This window comes from Alosa alosa, chromosome 17 (assembly GCF_017589495.1).
Source record: "Alosa alosa isolate M-15738 ecotype Scorff River chromosome 17, AALO_Geno_1.1, whole genome shotgun sequence".
NCBI lineage: Eukaryota > Metazoa > Chordata > Actinopteri > Clupeiformes > Clupeidae > Alosa > Alosa alosa.
In genome coordinates this window covers 20870272-20885670 of record NC_063205.1, presented here as the reverse complement: position 1 = coordinate 20885670, position 15399 = coordinate 20870272, and the positions used below count along the sequence as shown (strand labels likewise).

Genomic DNA, 15399 nt, shown 5'->3' with positions numbered 1-15399 from the left:
TTCTTCAATAACATCTTGTGAAAGGAGCTGTTCGACTTGCCGGTCGATTTCAGTTCTTAAGTGGACAGAGGTTCGGTAAGCTCTTGCCTTATGGGTGAGGCATCGCCAGTGCTAATACTATGACGCACTCCAACTAGTACAGCCAAAGTCATGCTCATGAGAACTAAACACGCCACAGTATTGTCTGAGCAGACCCTCTAACTGCTCTCTGCTCACTGTTCAGAGCTGCGTGATTGAGGTTGACAGGTAATGGGGATGTATGTGGTTCTGACTGAGTCTGCACCCGAGCTACTGTGGCATCAATCAAAGAAAACTCCTCCCCCTTCTGTTGAACTAAAGAATGAAGGTCCCCCAGTCTGGTGTTAACTGGTACATAACAGGCATCTTGGGTTGGATTCATAACACGATCCAGGCCACCCCTTCTTAACTGGAGTAACTGTAATGCGTGCTGCAAAAAGACCTGGTAATGTATGGGTATCAGGTTCTAAAACCCCAGTGTAGTTATACAAAAGCTCTGGTTCCCCTATGGTGGGCTGTATCTTAGCTAGCACATTCATTTCTGACATGGCAGGTACCGTGAAGGAACCTAACGTAATAGCACTACATTTCAGTGGGGCCTTTTGTGCTGAACATAAAAGTGGTACAGACCAATCCCACAAGCATAGGTTATTCTCTCAGGCTGATTATGGCATGGTGTTTGCTAAGAAAATCCCAACCCTAATATAGCGGATTGAGATGAATTTCTGACAACATGGACATTGGATTGAAAACCTCCTCACCTAGTCTGATAGAAATGACAAGCATACCTAAAGTGTCGAGATATTCACCAGTAACAGATTTAGCAAGGATAGTAAGACTTCTGTATAGGCTTCCTCATTAGAGGGAATAGACATTCTTAAAGATTCACTAATCAATGAGATTTCTGAACCTGTATCTAAAAAGACTTCCAGTGGCAGTTGTTCTCAATGACAGCAAACACAAATGGTGTAGGGCTACTACGAGTTACCAGTTCAGTTTGTTGTTTGGGGTCCCATTCTCACCAACAGCAGACACTTGGGCCATAGTACCTGCTACCATGCGTTCCCTGCACCTCGGCGACATCGGGCCCACGTCGAAGCTGACATGGTGGTGTTCATAGGATGGTGTTCACGATCTCTGGCACCTGCCGGGCTGTGTGCTCTGTCGATGATGACCCACTAGGAGTACCGATGCCTCTTGCTGTGCAGGACGATGTGGTGATGGGCTGACATGTCGACTGTGGTCAGGGCTCCGACGACTGTAGTAGCTGTCACGGCCACTAGAGAAGAATTGGCTGTTGTAGTGGTTTGGTGAAGACTGAGGTGAATTCGGTAGCGTCCCCCTCTGGTGAATGACTGCCCCCGCATATCCATCCGGTGAGAAGCTCCGCTGCGATGATCTAGCAGAATGCAGGTACCTCTGCGGTGATGCATGTGGAGAGGAGCCGTGAGGCAGCTCCTCCTGTGCGACATGGGACCGCCTGGAGATCGCTGTCAAGAGCCTGAGGACCTCCCTCCGCGGTTTGGGTTGTGAAGATGCACGCCGCTGTTTCCAATTGACCCACCTCCAACCTCAAAGACTGGACCTCAGCCGACAGTTGTTTTGATGGCTGACACCCACTTCAGGCAAGTGTTTGGTCTGAGGTGACCGCTGCTTTGGTGGGAGACCATTGCTGTGAGGTGGTGCGAACTGGTTGTGAGGCATTAGTGCCTGCATCTGTGGAGGGCACAAAACCAGCAGATTGGCTGTGGTGCAGCCAGACGAAGAGCCTCTTTGCGCCAGCCCCCCCTTTTCACGCGCCACAGCCAGGGGCTTCTTCCAAGGTAGTAGCCCCCGTGCTCATGACACTTAACTTGCAGCACAGGGTCTAGTCCAGCAACAAAGCGCCGAAAACGCCCATAGCTTTAGCCGGGCTCTCCATAATTGGGAAAAAGCTTCAAAAACTATACTAGTTATCTCTGCAGCAAAAACTTCCAAAGCTGCTCCTTAGGCAAAAGCCGCCTAGCATTCACAAAAGTCTGAAAATGTTGCAAAAACTGTTTGCCGCCAAAACTTCTGTTCAGTCTTAAAACACATGCCATAATCTCTCTGTGTGGCAGGCGAAAAGATAGCCAGTATGTTAAGGCATCACCACTTAGCCTAGTTGGCAAAATGGTGGCTAAATCCTGTTGCTGAGATGCAGGGGCAAACCCAAGACTGCTAGCTCTAATCTGGCTTTCCACAGAGAAAAACTTTCTTTTGTCCTTACCATCACCATGATAGCATCGGGGAAGTTCGACCCGATAATGAATCCTTTCGGATGTAATGTTAGTAGCACCGCCATCACCACCAGCAGTAACGTTGGTAGAAGTGCTTTCGCTGGTACTTTTGCCCCATTCATTAGGGAAAACAGTTTTTAATATCCTCGTCCGAAAGCTCATGTTTCCACCGTGTTATTATATCAGCCAAAGTCCTAAAACCTAAACTAGCAGTCGATAAACGCCACGTTCGCGAAAACTCCAAGCAAATGTGTCAGCAAAGTCCATCCATGCAAACCTGCATTCACCCGTTTAACTTGACTAGCCGTGGTAGCGTAACCTAGTTGTCCCACACGGTAAAAAACAAAGGTCTTCAATAGCGACCAAAAACATCAAGGTTGAATTCAGTCTGTAACCCTACTTTTTAGGAGTACTACCTGGTTAATTATCCAGTCTCGAGGCGCGGAAGGAAGACGGTTACAGGTGAAGTTTAACTTTCAGGAGTTTCTTTATTTTAATGGACATGTACAACCAGCCGCCACACTTCCTAACTTCTGCTCTGCTCTCTAACTTAACGCTCTAATTATCTTCCCCAGATACATCTCCTCTCGAACCAATCTCATAACAGCATATCCATCATTTCCCAAGACATCCACAAGGGCTATAAACAAAATACAAAATTGACATTAACATATAAAATAAACAAAGCCATAAAATATACAGCCATATCTTCCCTACCAGAAGAAACGTCTCCGCTTAAAAAAAAAAAAAAAAAGACACAATCCAAAAGTATGACATTATACAACAATATACTTATAAACACAAGATGTGTCAATATACCAATCAGGAACAGTATTATCAATTCAACTGGCGGCTCATTCACCGCACCGTGCTGTATACGATTATACAGTATATTTTTGTTTTGAACCAACCACTTAAGAAAAGGAAAACACAAAATATCAAATATTTTTTTTTTTTTTTTATCCATATGAAACATAATGCGGTTCAGGATGTAAAAAATTTCATTAGTAGTGTGTGTACCTCCCACTACATCCCAAACCTACCAGGTGGCTTAACCACCCTTCCACCACGGGTAGTTTTAAGTGGACATTGGGAGCAAAAAGAGGGAACCCCATCAGTAACGTTATGTGGAGATTTAGAGGCTGGATGGGGGAGTAGAGTAAGGACTAGACAGGGCAGAGGCAGGAGGCCCTTGTTGATAAGTGACTACCCCTGTTACCCCAGCCGAGAAACCACTGATCAGTCACATATGGTGGAAGAGGTGGCTGAAATGGCAGAGACCCGCTAATGCAGTTAGGCTAGAGAAGATATATTTGCTCTAGAACTATCAACATGTGGCTCCGATGGTTGAGAAGTAGTTGGGTCTAAAAAAGAGAACCACATTAAATGGCTTAAGGCGGTTATGGTGCACCACCCACCCTCACGAGACTGGGGTTTTGGGGTCTGTAATTTCATAGGTTACCCCTAGACTGTTCTCTTTGTCCAAACGCTTCCAGGATCTTATAAAAGGGCCTTCCATCCTAGGAGCTAGTTTGTTGTGTTTTTGAGCAGGTCATCCAATAGAACTAAATCCTCTTCATGCGGATGAAAAGAAACCCTTTTGTCATACTGCCCTTTTCTGCCTCAATTTAGCAGCAATAGACCTATCCATTAGCATCACTAAAGACTTGTGAAAGGCGTGTGCAAAGTTCCCGCGGCGTAAGCGCAGGGTGTACCAAAGGTTGACGCTGACAGAACAGGATTCCAGTTTAAAGAGACATGAACAGGAAGAAGTGGTTCTCTACCATGAGCAAGGAAAAATGGAGAGTGCACGCCAGAGTTATAAGTTAGTTCTACCTGAGGTGGTGTCGATCCCACCTCCCCACTTTGGTAAATGTAATTTAGCCAGCTGGTCCTTCAGGGTCCTGTTTAGTCACTCAACCATACCCGTCAGATTGTGCATGATATGGTGATGTCAGTCTTTCAATACCTAAGGATGCACACAGATGTTTGACTAAGTCTGAGACTCAAACTGCCTTCCCTGGTCAGTATGTATTGACTCTGGCACCCCATGGCGGATATACTGCTCAAAATGCTGACCAGCTTCGTGAAATTTCGCTGATCCTTCAAGAGGATATAAATTTGCAAATCGAGTAAAATAATCTACCACAGCTAAAATGTATCTGTTCCCCTCTTTTGAAGTCACAGGAAGCTCTGTTATATCAGCCGCAATTCTCTGGAAAGGCCGTTCTGCATGAATGGACTGCAATGGTGCCCTTTCCTGTGGTGTGGGAGCTACTGTAGACTGACAAGGCAAACATTCAGTGCAAAATTTGTAAATATCTCTTGACATGTAATGCGGCCAATAACAGACCTGTCTCCAGCTCTCAACAGGGTGCGCTCGGGCACCTAAGTGTCCACAAAATGTATCACCATGCAGCCATTTTAGAGCTGTGGGGAACGAGGGCTTCTGGAAGTACAACCTGATAAGAGTGGAATGAGTGTGGAGATGGTCTGACTGCACGACAAAGAATGCCATATGAAACCAGTAATTTAGGAAATTCATGCCACAGCTTCTGCAGTGCAGGAGGAGACTGTTTAAGCTGACCCAACGATGGCCTATGTTTACCTTCCTCCAGCTAAGCCAAGGCAGTACGAAGACAAAAAGCTGCCTGCCTGCTGTTGGGCCTGCAACTCTTCATTATCAATAGACAATGTAAGCTGTGTGTCAGATATGTTAGGGGACAGGCTGCTCTGCTGTTCACCCATGGAGGGAATTGCGGGCTGTGACGCACCAGTAGAAATGACACACTGAACAGCTTTGGCAACCATCTCAGGGGAACTAGGCCTTCGACATTGAATCAGCGTTTGCATGCTGCTTTCCTTCCCGATGTATAACAGCAAAATCATAGACATCTAACTCAAGCAACCAAGCGTATGCTGCGTCTGCCCGAATTCGCTTATCCACCTGGGCCTTCCTCAAATGTAAAAGTGGTTTATGATCAGTGATAATGGTGAAACAAGTGCCTGACAGGAAATGTTTAAAATGGCGCACTGACCAAACTATGGCCCATAACTCGGTCATAAGTGGACCATTTCCTTTCGTTGGTGTCAGTGTGTGACTTGCATATGCAATCACACTCTCTATCCTGCCTCTGGGCCAATACAGCCCTATACACTCCTGTGACCGCATATAAAGCGGTATAAAGCAAGAACGGTTTATGTGAATACAGGATGAGCCACAATAGGGGATTGGTCAAAGCATGCTTAAGAGATTGAAATGAATCATCACACAAAGGGACCAATGAAACACAGCCCCCCTTTTGAGTTAGAGCATGAAGTGGGGCAGCTATTTTAACAAACCGCCTATAGTACGAGCACAGCCCTACAAATGCTCGCACCTCTGTGGCAGTCCGTGGAGTCGGCCAGCTACGCACTTTGTCAAGATTTTTACCATCTGGTTGAAGACCCTGACTGGACACCACATGTCCCAAGAAGGAGACTTCATACACCCAGATAACATTTGCGCGGGTTTAATTTGAGACCAGCGGAACGGAACCGTTTGAAAACTTCTTCCAGGCTACTCAAATGCTCAGAGAATGTCCGGCTAAATACCAGGACATTATCCAAATAAATGAGACACACTTTCCAGTGTAATCCCCGAAGAACTAACTCCATGAGTCTTTGGAATGTTGGGGGAGCATTAAAACAAGACCCATGGGCATGACTTTAAACTGATACAAGGCACTGCCCGGTGTTAAATGCAGTTTTCTCCTTGTCCTGTTCATTCAACTCCATTTGCCAATATCCGCTTACTAAATCAATGCTACTAAACCAACACACCCCAGACAAGCTATCAAGGGCATCAACAGAGGCGTGGTAATGGGTAGGAGTCTTTGACCGTAACTGCATTCAACTTCCTGAAATCTATGCAAAAGCGGTAAGTGCCATCTTTCTTTTTTTTAACTAACACAACCCGGCGCCTAAGGGCTACAACTTTCTTCAATAACATCTTGTGAAAGGGCTGTTAGACTTGCGGTCGATTTCAGTTCTTAAATTGGACAGAGGTTGGGTAAGCTCTTTGCCTTATGGGTGAGGCATCGCCAGTCTGAATACTATGGCGTACCCAACTAGTGCCCAAAGTCATGCTCATGAGAACTAAACACGTCACAGTATTGTCTGAGCAGACCCTCTAACTGCTCTCTCTGCTCACCTGTTCAGAGCTGCGTGATTGAGGGTTGACAGGTAATGGGGATGTATGTGGTTCTGACTGAGTCTGCACCGAGCTACTGTGGCATCAATCAAAGAAAACTCCTCCCCTTCTGTTGAACTAAAGAATGAAGGTCCCCAGTCTGGTGTTAACTGGTACATAACAGGCATCTTGGGTTGGATTCATAACACGTATCCAGGCCACCCCCTTCTTAACTGGAGTAACTTGTGCGTGCTGCAAGACCTGGTAATGTATGGGTATCAGGTTCTAAAACCCCAGTGTAGTTATACAAAAGCTCTGGTTCCCTATGGTGGGGCTGTATCTTAGCTAGCACATTCATTTCTGACATGGCAGGTACCGTGAAGGAACCTAACGTAATAGCACTACATTTCAGTGGGGCCTTTTGTGCTGAACATAAAAGTGGTACAGACCAATCCCACAAGCATAGGTTATTCTCTCTCAGGTTGATTATGGCATGGTGTTTGCTAAGAAAATCCCAACCTAATATAGCGGATTGAGATGAATTTCTGACAACATGGACATTGTGATTGAAAACCTCCTCACCTAGTCTGATAGAAATGACAAGCATACCTAAAGTGTCGAGATATTCACCAGTAACAGATTTAGCAAGGATGTAAGACTTCTGTATAGGCTTCCTCATTAGAGAAATAGACATTCTTAAAGATTCACTAATCAATGAGATTTCTGAACCTGTATCTAAAAAGACTTCAGTGGCAGTGTTCTCAATGACAGCAAACACAAATGGTGTGGGGCTACTCTGAGTTACCAGTTCAGTTTGTTGTTTGGGCCCATTCTCACCAACAGCAGACACTTGGGCCATAGTACCTGCTACCATGCGTTCCCCCTGCACCTCCGATGGGTCCGCGTCGAAGCTGACATGGTGGTGTTCATAGGGATGGTGTTAAAATTCGATCTCTGGCACCTGCCGGGCTGTGTGCTCTATTTGATCTGATGACCCACTAGAGTACCTAGATGCCTCTTGCTGTGCAGGACGATGTGGTGATGGGCTGACATGTCGACTGTGGTCAGGGCTCCGGCGACTGTAGTAGCTGTCCACGGCCACTAGAGAAGAATTGGCTGTTGTAGTGGTTTGGTGAAGACTGAGGTGAATTAGAGTAGGCGTCCCTCTCTGGTGAATGACTGCCCCCCATATCCATCCCAGTGAGAAGCTCCGCTGCGATGATCTAGCAGAATACAGGTACCTCTCTGGTGATGCATGTGGAGAGGGCGTGAGGCAGCTCCCCTCCTGTGGGCGATGGGACCGCTCTGGAGATGGCTGCCGCAGCCTGAGGACCTCCCCTCCGCGGTTGGGTTGTGAAGATGCACGCCGCTGTTTCAAATTGACCCACCTCAACCTCAAAGACTGGACCTCAGCCGACAGTTGTTTGATGGCTGACCGACTTCAAGTGTTTGGTCTGAGGTGACCGCTGCTTTGGTGGAGACCATTGCTGTGAGGTGCGCAACTGGTTGTGAGGCATTAGTGCCTGCATCTGTGGAGGGTACAAAACCAGCAGATTGTGGCTGTGGTGCAGCCAGACCAGAAGAAACTCTTGCGCCGGCTCCCACTTACGCTACAGCCAGGGCTTCTTCAAGGTAGTAGCCCGTGCTCATGACACTTAACTTGCAGCACAGGGGTCTAGTCCAGCAACAAAGCGTCGAAAACGCTCCATAGCTTTATGGCCTCCATAATTGGGAAAAGCTTCAAAAACTATACTAGTTATCTCTGCAGCAAAACTTCAAGCGGCTCCTTAGGCAAAGCTGCCTAGCATTCACAAAGTCTGAAAATGTTGCAAAACTGTTTTGCAGCCAAAAACTTGGTTCAGTCTTAAAACACATGCGTCATAATCTTTCTGTGTGGCAGGCGGAAAAGATAGCCAGTATGCTAAGACATCACCACTTAGCCTAGTTGGCAAAATGGTGGCTAAATCCTGTTGCTGAGATGCAGGGCAAGCCCGCACTGCTAGCTCTAATCTGGCTTTCCACAGAGAAAAACTTTCTTTTGTCCTTACCATCACCATGATAGCACGGGGAAGTTCGGCCGATAATGAATCACTTTCGTGATGTAATGTTAGTAGCACTGCCATCACCACCAGCAGTAACGTTGGTAGAAGTGCTTTCGCTGGTACTTGCCCCATTCCGTGGGAAAACAGTACAATATCCTCGTCCGAGCTCATGTTTCCACCGTTTATTATATCAGCCAAAGTCCGAAACATAAACTAGCAGTCGATAAACGTCACGGTTCGCAAAACCCAAGCAAATGTGTCAGCAAAGTCCATCCATGCAAAACTGCATTCACCGTTTAACTTGACTAGCCGTGGTAACGTAACTTAGCTGTCCCACACAGTAAAAAAAAACAAGGTCTTCAATAACGACCAAAAACACCGCTGCCACCAGTCTGTAACCCTACTTTTTAGAGTACTACCTGGTTAATTATCCAGTCTCGTTGAGGCGTGGAAGGAAGACGGGTTACAGGTGTGAAGTTTAACTTTCAGGAGCTTTATTTTACGGGACATGTACAACCAGCCAGCACACTCCTAACTCTGCTCTGCCTCTAACTTAACGTTCCCCCTAATTATCTTCCCCCTAGATACATTCCCCGGAACCAATCTCATAACAGCATATCCATCATTTCCAAGACATCCACAAGGGCGCATAAACAAAATACAAAATTGACATTAACATATAAAATAAACAAAGCCATAAAATATACAGCTACATGTGTATGGATGAATGTGTGTGTGTTTGAGTGTGTGTGTGTGTGTGTGTATGTCAAAGAAAGAGAGACAGAGTAAATGTGTGTCTGTGTGTTTGTGTGTAAAAATAAACGGTAACACTAAAGCAAGAGGCTACACTAAGATTCTGGAGGAAAGGATCAGGCAGCGTGCTGAGAGACCTGCCCCGATAGGCGTTATTGGACCATTAAACCATACAATGATCTAAAACATACAGACATCAACATTTTAAAGTGGCCCAGCCAGAGTCCAGGGGACTCATTTATAAAGGCTGCTACGCACAAAAAAAGTTGCGTGAACTGGGCCGAAATGTGTGCGCATCTTTCACTGGCAAAGTTAGGGATTTATCAAAAACATTCTATGTGGGAAAAGATGCGCATTTCTACGCATCCTTTCGACCGTCCGTTGACCAGTCGGCAAAAATGCTTGTTTGGTGCTGAATGAGACATTTTACTGCACAACAAAATTATTACATGTGGGCTTAGAGGGCAAACTGTAAGATTTTGCTTGATCTGTATGTTACCTGGCTGATGGGGCACGGGAGAAGCAGCCTGTCAGCGACCATGCCCGCTATCTGAAGACGCTTACTGAACTGCTATGGTGCTGCGCAAGATCTGGCGGCTCCTCTGCCCTATGAGTTCCAGAGTTCACGTGACAAAGGAAGAGAGGCTGGTGGTCGGGGTGTGCGCAAGGAGGTGGCTCATTTCGGGCATTGTTTCAGTCGTTTTTAATGGCTCAGGTTTTCAAAAGATCATTTCAAAACCGACCTCAGTAAAATCTTAATAATATTAATAATAAAAAAAACAAGTTTGAAAAGGGCATTTTCGTTGATAAAGGGCAAACTTCCTAGTGCTTTAGCACCACCTAGTGTCTATGTATGCACGCCTATGTGGTCAATATTAGATTGGTGAGAACACTAATATACTAGATCACCTGTAAGAATGTTTCAATCATTCTATTGTAGGTCTTGGTGTTTTTTTTAGATTATGAAAGCTATAATGCTTTTTCACTTTCTAGCGTTGGCATGGATTTGGCTGCACGCACGGTCTAAGATCAAATCTGTGCGTAAGAACGCTTTTATAAATGAGGCCCCTGTAGTGTCTTGACTACCACTAGATGGGGGGCGATCCGTTTCAGGCTCCAGCTCAACCTTCAGTAGGATCATTTGGGGTTAAAAAATGGGCCTACAGGTCATGTAGAAAACTGGACGAGGGCTTGAGACAGCAACACGCACGCTTGTCTCTCTGTCTCCCTCCATCCCTCACACACACACATTGCCTACTGTACATCCTCCACACAACTGCATACTCACTCACCACCACTACATTAGGCATATGCGAAGACTACGGTGCATATACAAATAAGCTATATAACACGCATTGTCACGACAATGTAGGCTAACGCAGTCTGGACTACTGGCACTCGTAACAGCAACTCACACGGGCTCTCTCTCTCTCTTGAAACTGTTAAAAACGTCGTTACCCCAAGTTGACCCCAGATACACGGGAGGATACACAGGTTTTGCGTTTATTTTAGGCTAACGTTAGTGGAGAGTTTGCAGGTTTTTACCTTGTGGATGTTGATATTGCACGAGTCTCTTATCAGCTCTGCTAGTTAAACTCCCTCGCATCAACATCTGCCCTGAGACGGTGAACAACTGGCTTCAGGGTGAGTAGAAAGGGACATTGGATTCTGTTTACAGACCCGCTGTGGTTTAGTTACCAGCTATAGTAAACGCATTATTATTGATCTGTGATGTCGTCGGAGTCATGGTTTACTCTCGGTCGGAGTGCTAGCTTGTGGAGTTTGACATAAGAGTGTTTCCAATGTGTTTAGCTGCTAGCCCTTTCCTAGGTTGGATCGTATGGTAGCCCATCTAACATTGGACCTCATCTGAGGCTACTTCGAGATATTATTCCAAAGGGGACAGATAGGCTACTGCACTTAAAACTTTAAAAGACTGAACGAACCTTCCCAGACTTTGTAATTGCAACCAGTGACTGCATTGGGTAAACGAACCCGTTGAAACTTAGGCTCCATTGCACATTACGACCAGTATTAGGGCCACACATGAAGAAAAAAAATATTTTGCCGGCGAGAGATTAAACTTCGACATTTCGAGAATAAAGTTGAAATATCATATCTACTTTAATCTCGGCGTGTCGGCTTTTAAAGTCGACATGCTGACATTAAACTCGCAATAGGCCCTACTGTTTAAACATAGCCTACACAGTTTAAGCTATATGTAGCCTACACTAATACACAATATGTTCCATAAAAGAAACATGGGGCTTCAAATGGGTGTTATTTCAGATAGATTGCTAGATTGCAGATATTCAGATTGATTAACGTCTTGTCTGTTAACTACTCATTGCCGTCATCGTGAAGTGCCGTCTCGCGGTTATGGAAATACCATGCACTATGCCGTTTAGGCTAAATAGCTATAAAAATATATGTATCCAATGATACAATGTTTCTATACAAAATGTTATTTCACTCTGTTTTACGTGGTTAAGGCCACTGCACATCCAAATAACTGCCCTTCATGACCCACAGGCCGTCACTCTCCAGGATAACATGGCAAAACTCATTTTTTCTAAAACTGCTTTTCCATGTCTCACCTGCAATACGTATAGGGAGGCTAGAAACACAGGTATAGCCTAAGCATATATACTATTTTGATCCCGTGAGAGAATATGTGTGCATGCACTTTATTTATGCACTTTGTGTGCATATGTGTGCATGTAGGATATAGCCTACGTCCCTCCATAGACATTCAGAAATAGGCTGTTTTGCATCCATTACAAACAAGCAACGTGAAAGTCTAGGATTGGGGAGAGCGCCTAGTATGCCTCTAGTGCATAAGCATGAAGTTGAACCTTTAGATGAAAAACAACACTTTAATAATAGGCCTACAATAAATAATAATAAAAAAACGCTATGACGTTTAGGCTACTTTTGACCATTTATCGCCTGTAACTCCGTGACCTAACAGCAAAGTATTTGGCTGAGCAACGTAGGTTAATATGTTCTATGTTTTGTCCACATGATATAGGCCTATGTCTAATCATTGTTGCACTTGAACACTCTGAATCATTGTTGCACTTGTTGGATTGTTTCATTCGTCCTCCCTTTCAATCGTCCCGAGCGGTCGTTCTCTCTCCAAACTAACTTTATTCTCAAAATGTTGAGTTTAATGTCGACACGTCGAGATTTTTTTTTTAAAGTCAGGATATGGCGAGTCAATGGCATTTATTCGTCCGAAGTTACAGACCAGTTTTCATAGTGCACATCTTATCAATAGTTTGAATGTCGTGTGTGTTTCTGCTCATTGACAAAATAGCAAATGATTCATGCCCAGTTAATTTCCCCTGTTAAAGTGTTCGCCATTGTTTCACTAGTTTGGTTTCATTTTGTATGAGATTTTGTGATGTAGGCTAGCCTATTATAAACGGCTTATGGCCAATACACGGGTTTCCCGTTTACCAACAAAACAAGATGCGCGCGCAGCCGTGACGCAGAAGACGCTAGGTGGCCGTCCTCAACGTTATAAACTTAATCTAAATAGTCGGCTGCTTTAAGCTACAATCGGATTTTATTGTATACCCCTGTTGTCTCAATGATAATAACATCTCATTTCAGACTATATTTCAAAGTTTGCCGTTCATTTGCATTATTAATCGTATTTTGTCATTTTTGGCAAAGACATGCATTCTGTTAGGGATATTGAACATATGTAACATTCTCTAACCATCGTGATTTCGAATTGGTGCAGTTTTCAGCACAAAAACTCATTTTATTCTTTTGCTCTTTTGCATTGCTCTATGCTGTTCTATGGTGCTTTCTGCCTCTTGGTCAGCAAGACGCATTTTTTTTGTGGACGTTGCATAGAAATCCATGTATATGTAACTCAGCTAGGCCTAATGTTAGTTTCCTCAGCCATGTCAGCTAGCCTCAGACTCATTATCTGCTATGGCTGCTATTGCTAGTGCGGAGTAGCTTACCATGCCAGTGACGTACAGTAGCCAATTGTTGAAATCCAACATGGTGGCGCCTGTGTAACAACAACAACACTTTCAACGTACAATTTTATCCCTTTTAATAAATTCAGCCATTTTAATCATTGAACCAATGAGAAGAAATACAATACATCTGTTATATCACCTTTACTTCAAATTCCAGTTCAGTTCATCTTTAATCTCTCTGATCTCCGTCTGAAGGTGCAAGTTCACTGTTATATGTGCAGAGTAATGTAACATAGTTACGTAGCCTGTTTACAGTTACAGTACGTACAGAGCCGGTTGTGCATGAACCCAACAATCTCTTTAACATGCTATCTGAGAACACACACTGAGATCACCACACACACCAAACCACATATGGCATCAGTATGTGTATGTGTGTATGGATGAATGTGTGTGTGTTTGAGTTTGTGTGTGTGTGTGTATGTCAAAGAAAGAGAGACAGAGTAAATGTGTGTCTGTGTGTTTGTGTGTAAAAATAAACGGTAACACTAAAGCAAGAGGCTACACTAAGATTCTGGAGGAAAGGATCAGGCAGCGGCGTGCTGAGAGACCTGCCGATAGGCTTATTGGACCATTAAACCATACAATGATCTAAAACATACAGACATCAACATTTTAAAGTGGCCCAGCCAGAGTCCAGGGGACTCATTTATAAAGGCTGCTACGCACAAAAAAAGTTGCGTGAACTGGGCCGAAATGTGTGCGCATCTTTCACTGGCAAAGTTAGGGATTTATCAAAAACATTCTATGTGGGAAAAGATGCGCATTTCTACGCATCCTTTCGACCGTCCGTAAAGCTTACGCAAAGTTTTTCTGGAATGTAAATCAGCGACATCTAATGGGGAATGACCTTGAAAGTGACAGACACAGATAAACAAACCAAAGGAAAGAGGAACGTGAGCTGAATTTATGAAGCACAATGCCCTACGGATTATTAGCCATACGATAATTTGTTTCAGTACAAATATTAATACTTTGTATATTATGGTGCACTGTACTGTATATGATGAGCCCAAACACACATCATTTCATAGCCATTTGAAAGTCTCAAATCTTTCTACTAAGTGACACAATTCATTAGTTTTCATTGCAATTTATTTACATGTTTTTCAAACGCATACTGACAGATTGCACATAAAAATAAGTGTTAGTTGATTAGTCGATAGTTACAGATAAGCTTAATTTGTGTAGACAAAAACATCCAAGCTGTGTCTATTGCCAGTATCATGTACTGGTAGTGGACCAGAGACCAAACCCATATAGCAGGACATTAATATACATATTCATTGTGTGTGTGTGTGTGTGTGTGTGTGTGTGTGCGTGTGAGTGTGAGTGTGTGTGTGTGTGTGTGTGTGTGCGTGCATGCTTATGTATTCATGTGTGTGTGTGTGTGTGAGACTTTGAAAGTGACAGACACAGATAAACAAACCAAAGGAAAGAGGAACGTGAGCTGAATTTATGAAGCAATGCTCCATGACGGTGAAAAATAAACCAATGGTGAAAAATATACAAAATGGTTAAAAATAAACAAAAGGTTAAAAATATACAAACGGAGGTGAAGTCATTACAGTGTGTAGCTCTGACACAGTAAAAGTCACTTACAGTCAGTAGTCGCTCCAAGTCCCCTCAAGTCCACACACACACACACACACACACTCAGTCTCTCTCTCTCTCATTCAGTGCAATTACATGTGCAGAACATGCTGATTGACGTACCTTCTGATTAGTAGCAGACAGAAGTGCACAACGACAAAGTGCAGTGCTCTGCATGTAGGCACTGGCGTGTGTGTGGTGCGCTCATGCTTTCCACACTTGATTGCGTTACATTTCGTTGTTCTCACTACAACTCAAAGGACCCAACCCCCCCCCGAGTCAGCTTTTAGGGAAACAGGGGCCTTCACTCCCAGCCTGTCTTCCTCTTGCTGTCGAACAGCTCCTTCACTTTCTGCAGTTCCTCTGTCAGCCCGGAGGGGGCGTTGTTCTGCTTCAGTGTCTGTGAGATCTGAGAGGAACACAGAGAAGAAGTGCCTCAGAAAACAGGTGCCTTTTGAGGAACTATCTGCTTAAACAAATGCAATGCCCTGCATCCAATTACACTGATAGGAAGAGGCTGCACACAGTTAAGTATAAAATAATATAAGATTTCATTTGATTTG

General features: G+C 44.3%; 1 protein-coding gene across 1 annotated transcript in view; it reads right to left on the bottom strand.

The window, feature by feature from the left end:
- Positions 1–14320: 14320 nt before the first annotated feature.
- plxnc1 (plexin C1) overlaps positions 14321–15399 on the bottom strand; it is a 55843-nt gene continuing 54764 nt past the window's right edge. The window contains exon 31 of the mRNA XM_048267975.1: positions 14321–15245. Within this exon, the coding sequence (XP_048123932.1) occupies positions 15141–15245 (105 nt within the window). The 3' untranslated portion in view covers positions 14321–15140. The remainder of the gene's footprint in view (positions 15246–15399) is intronic.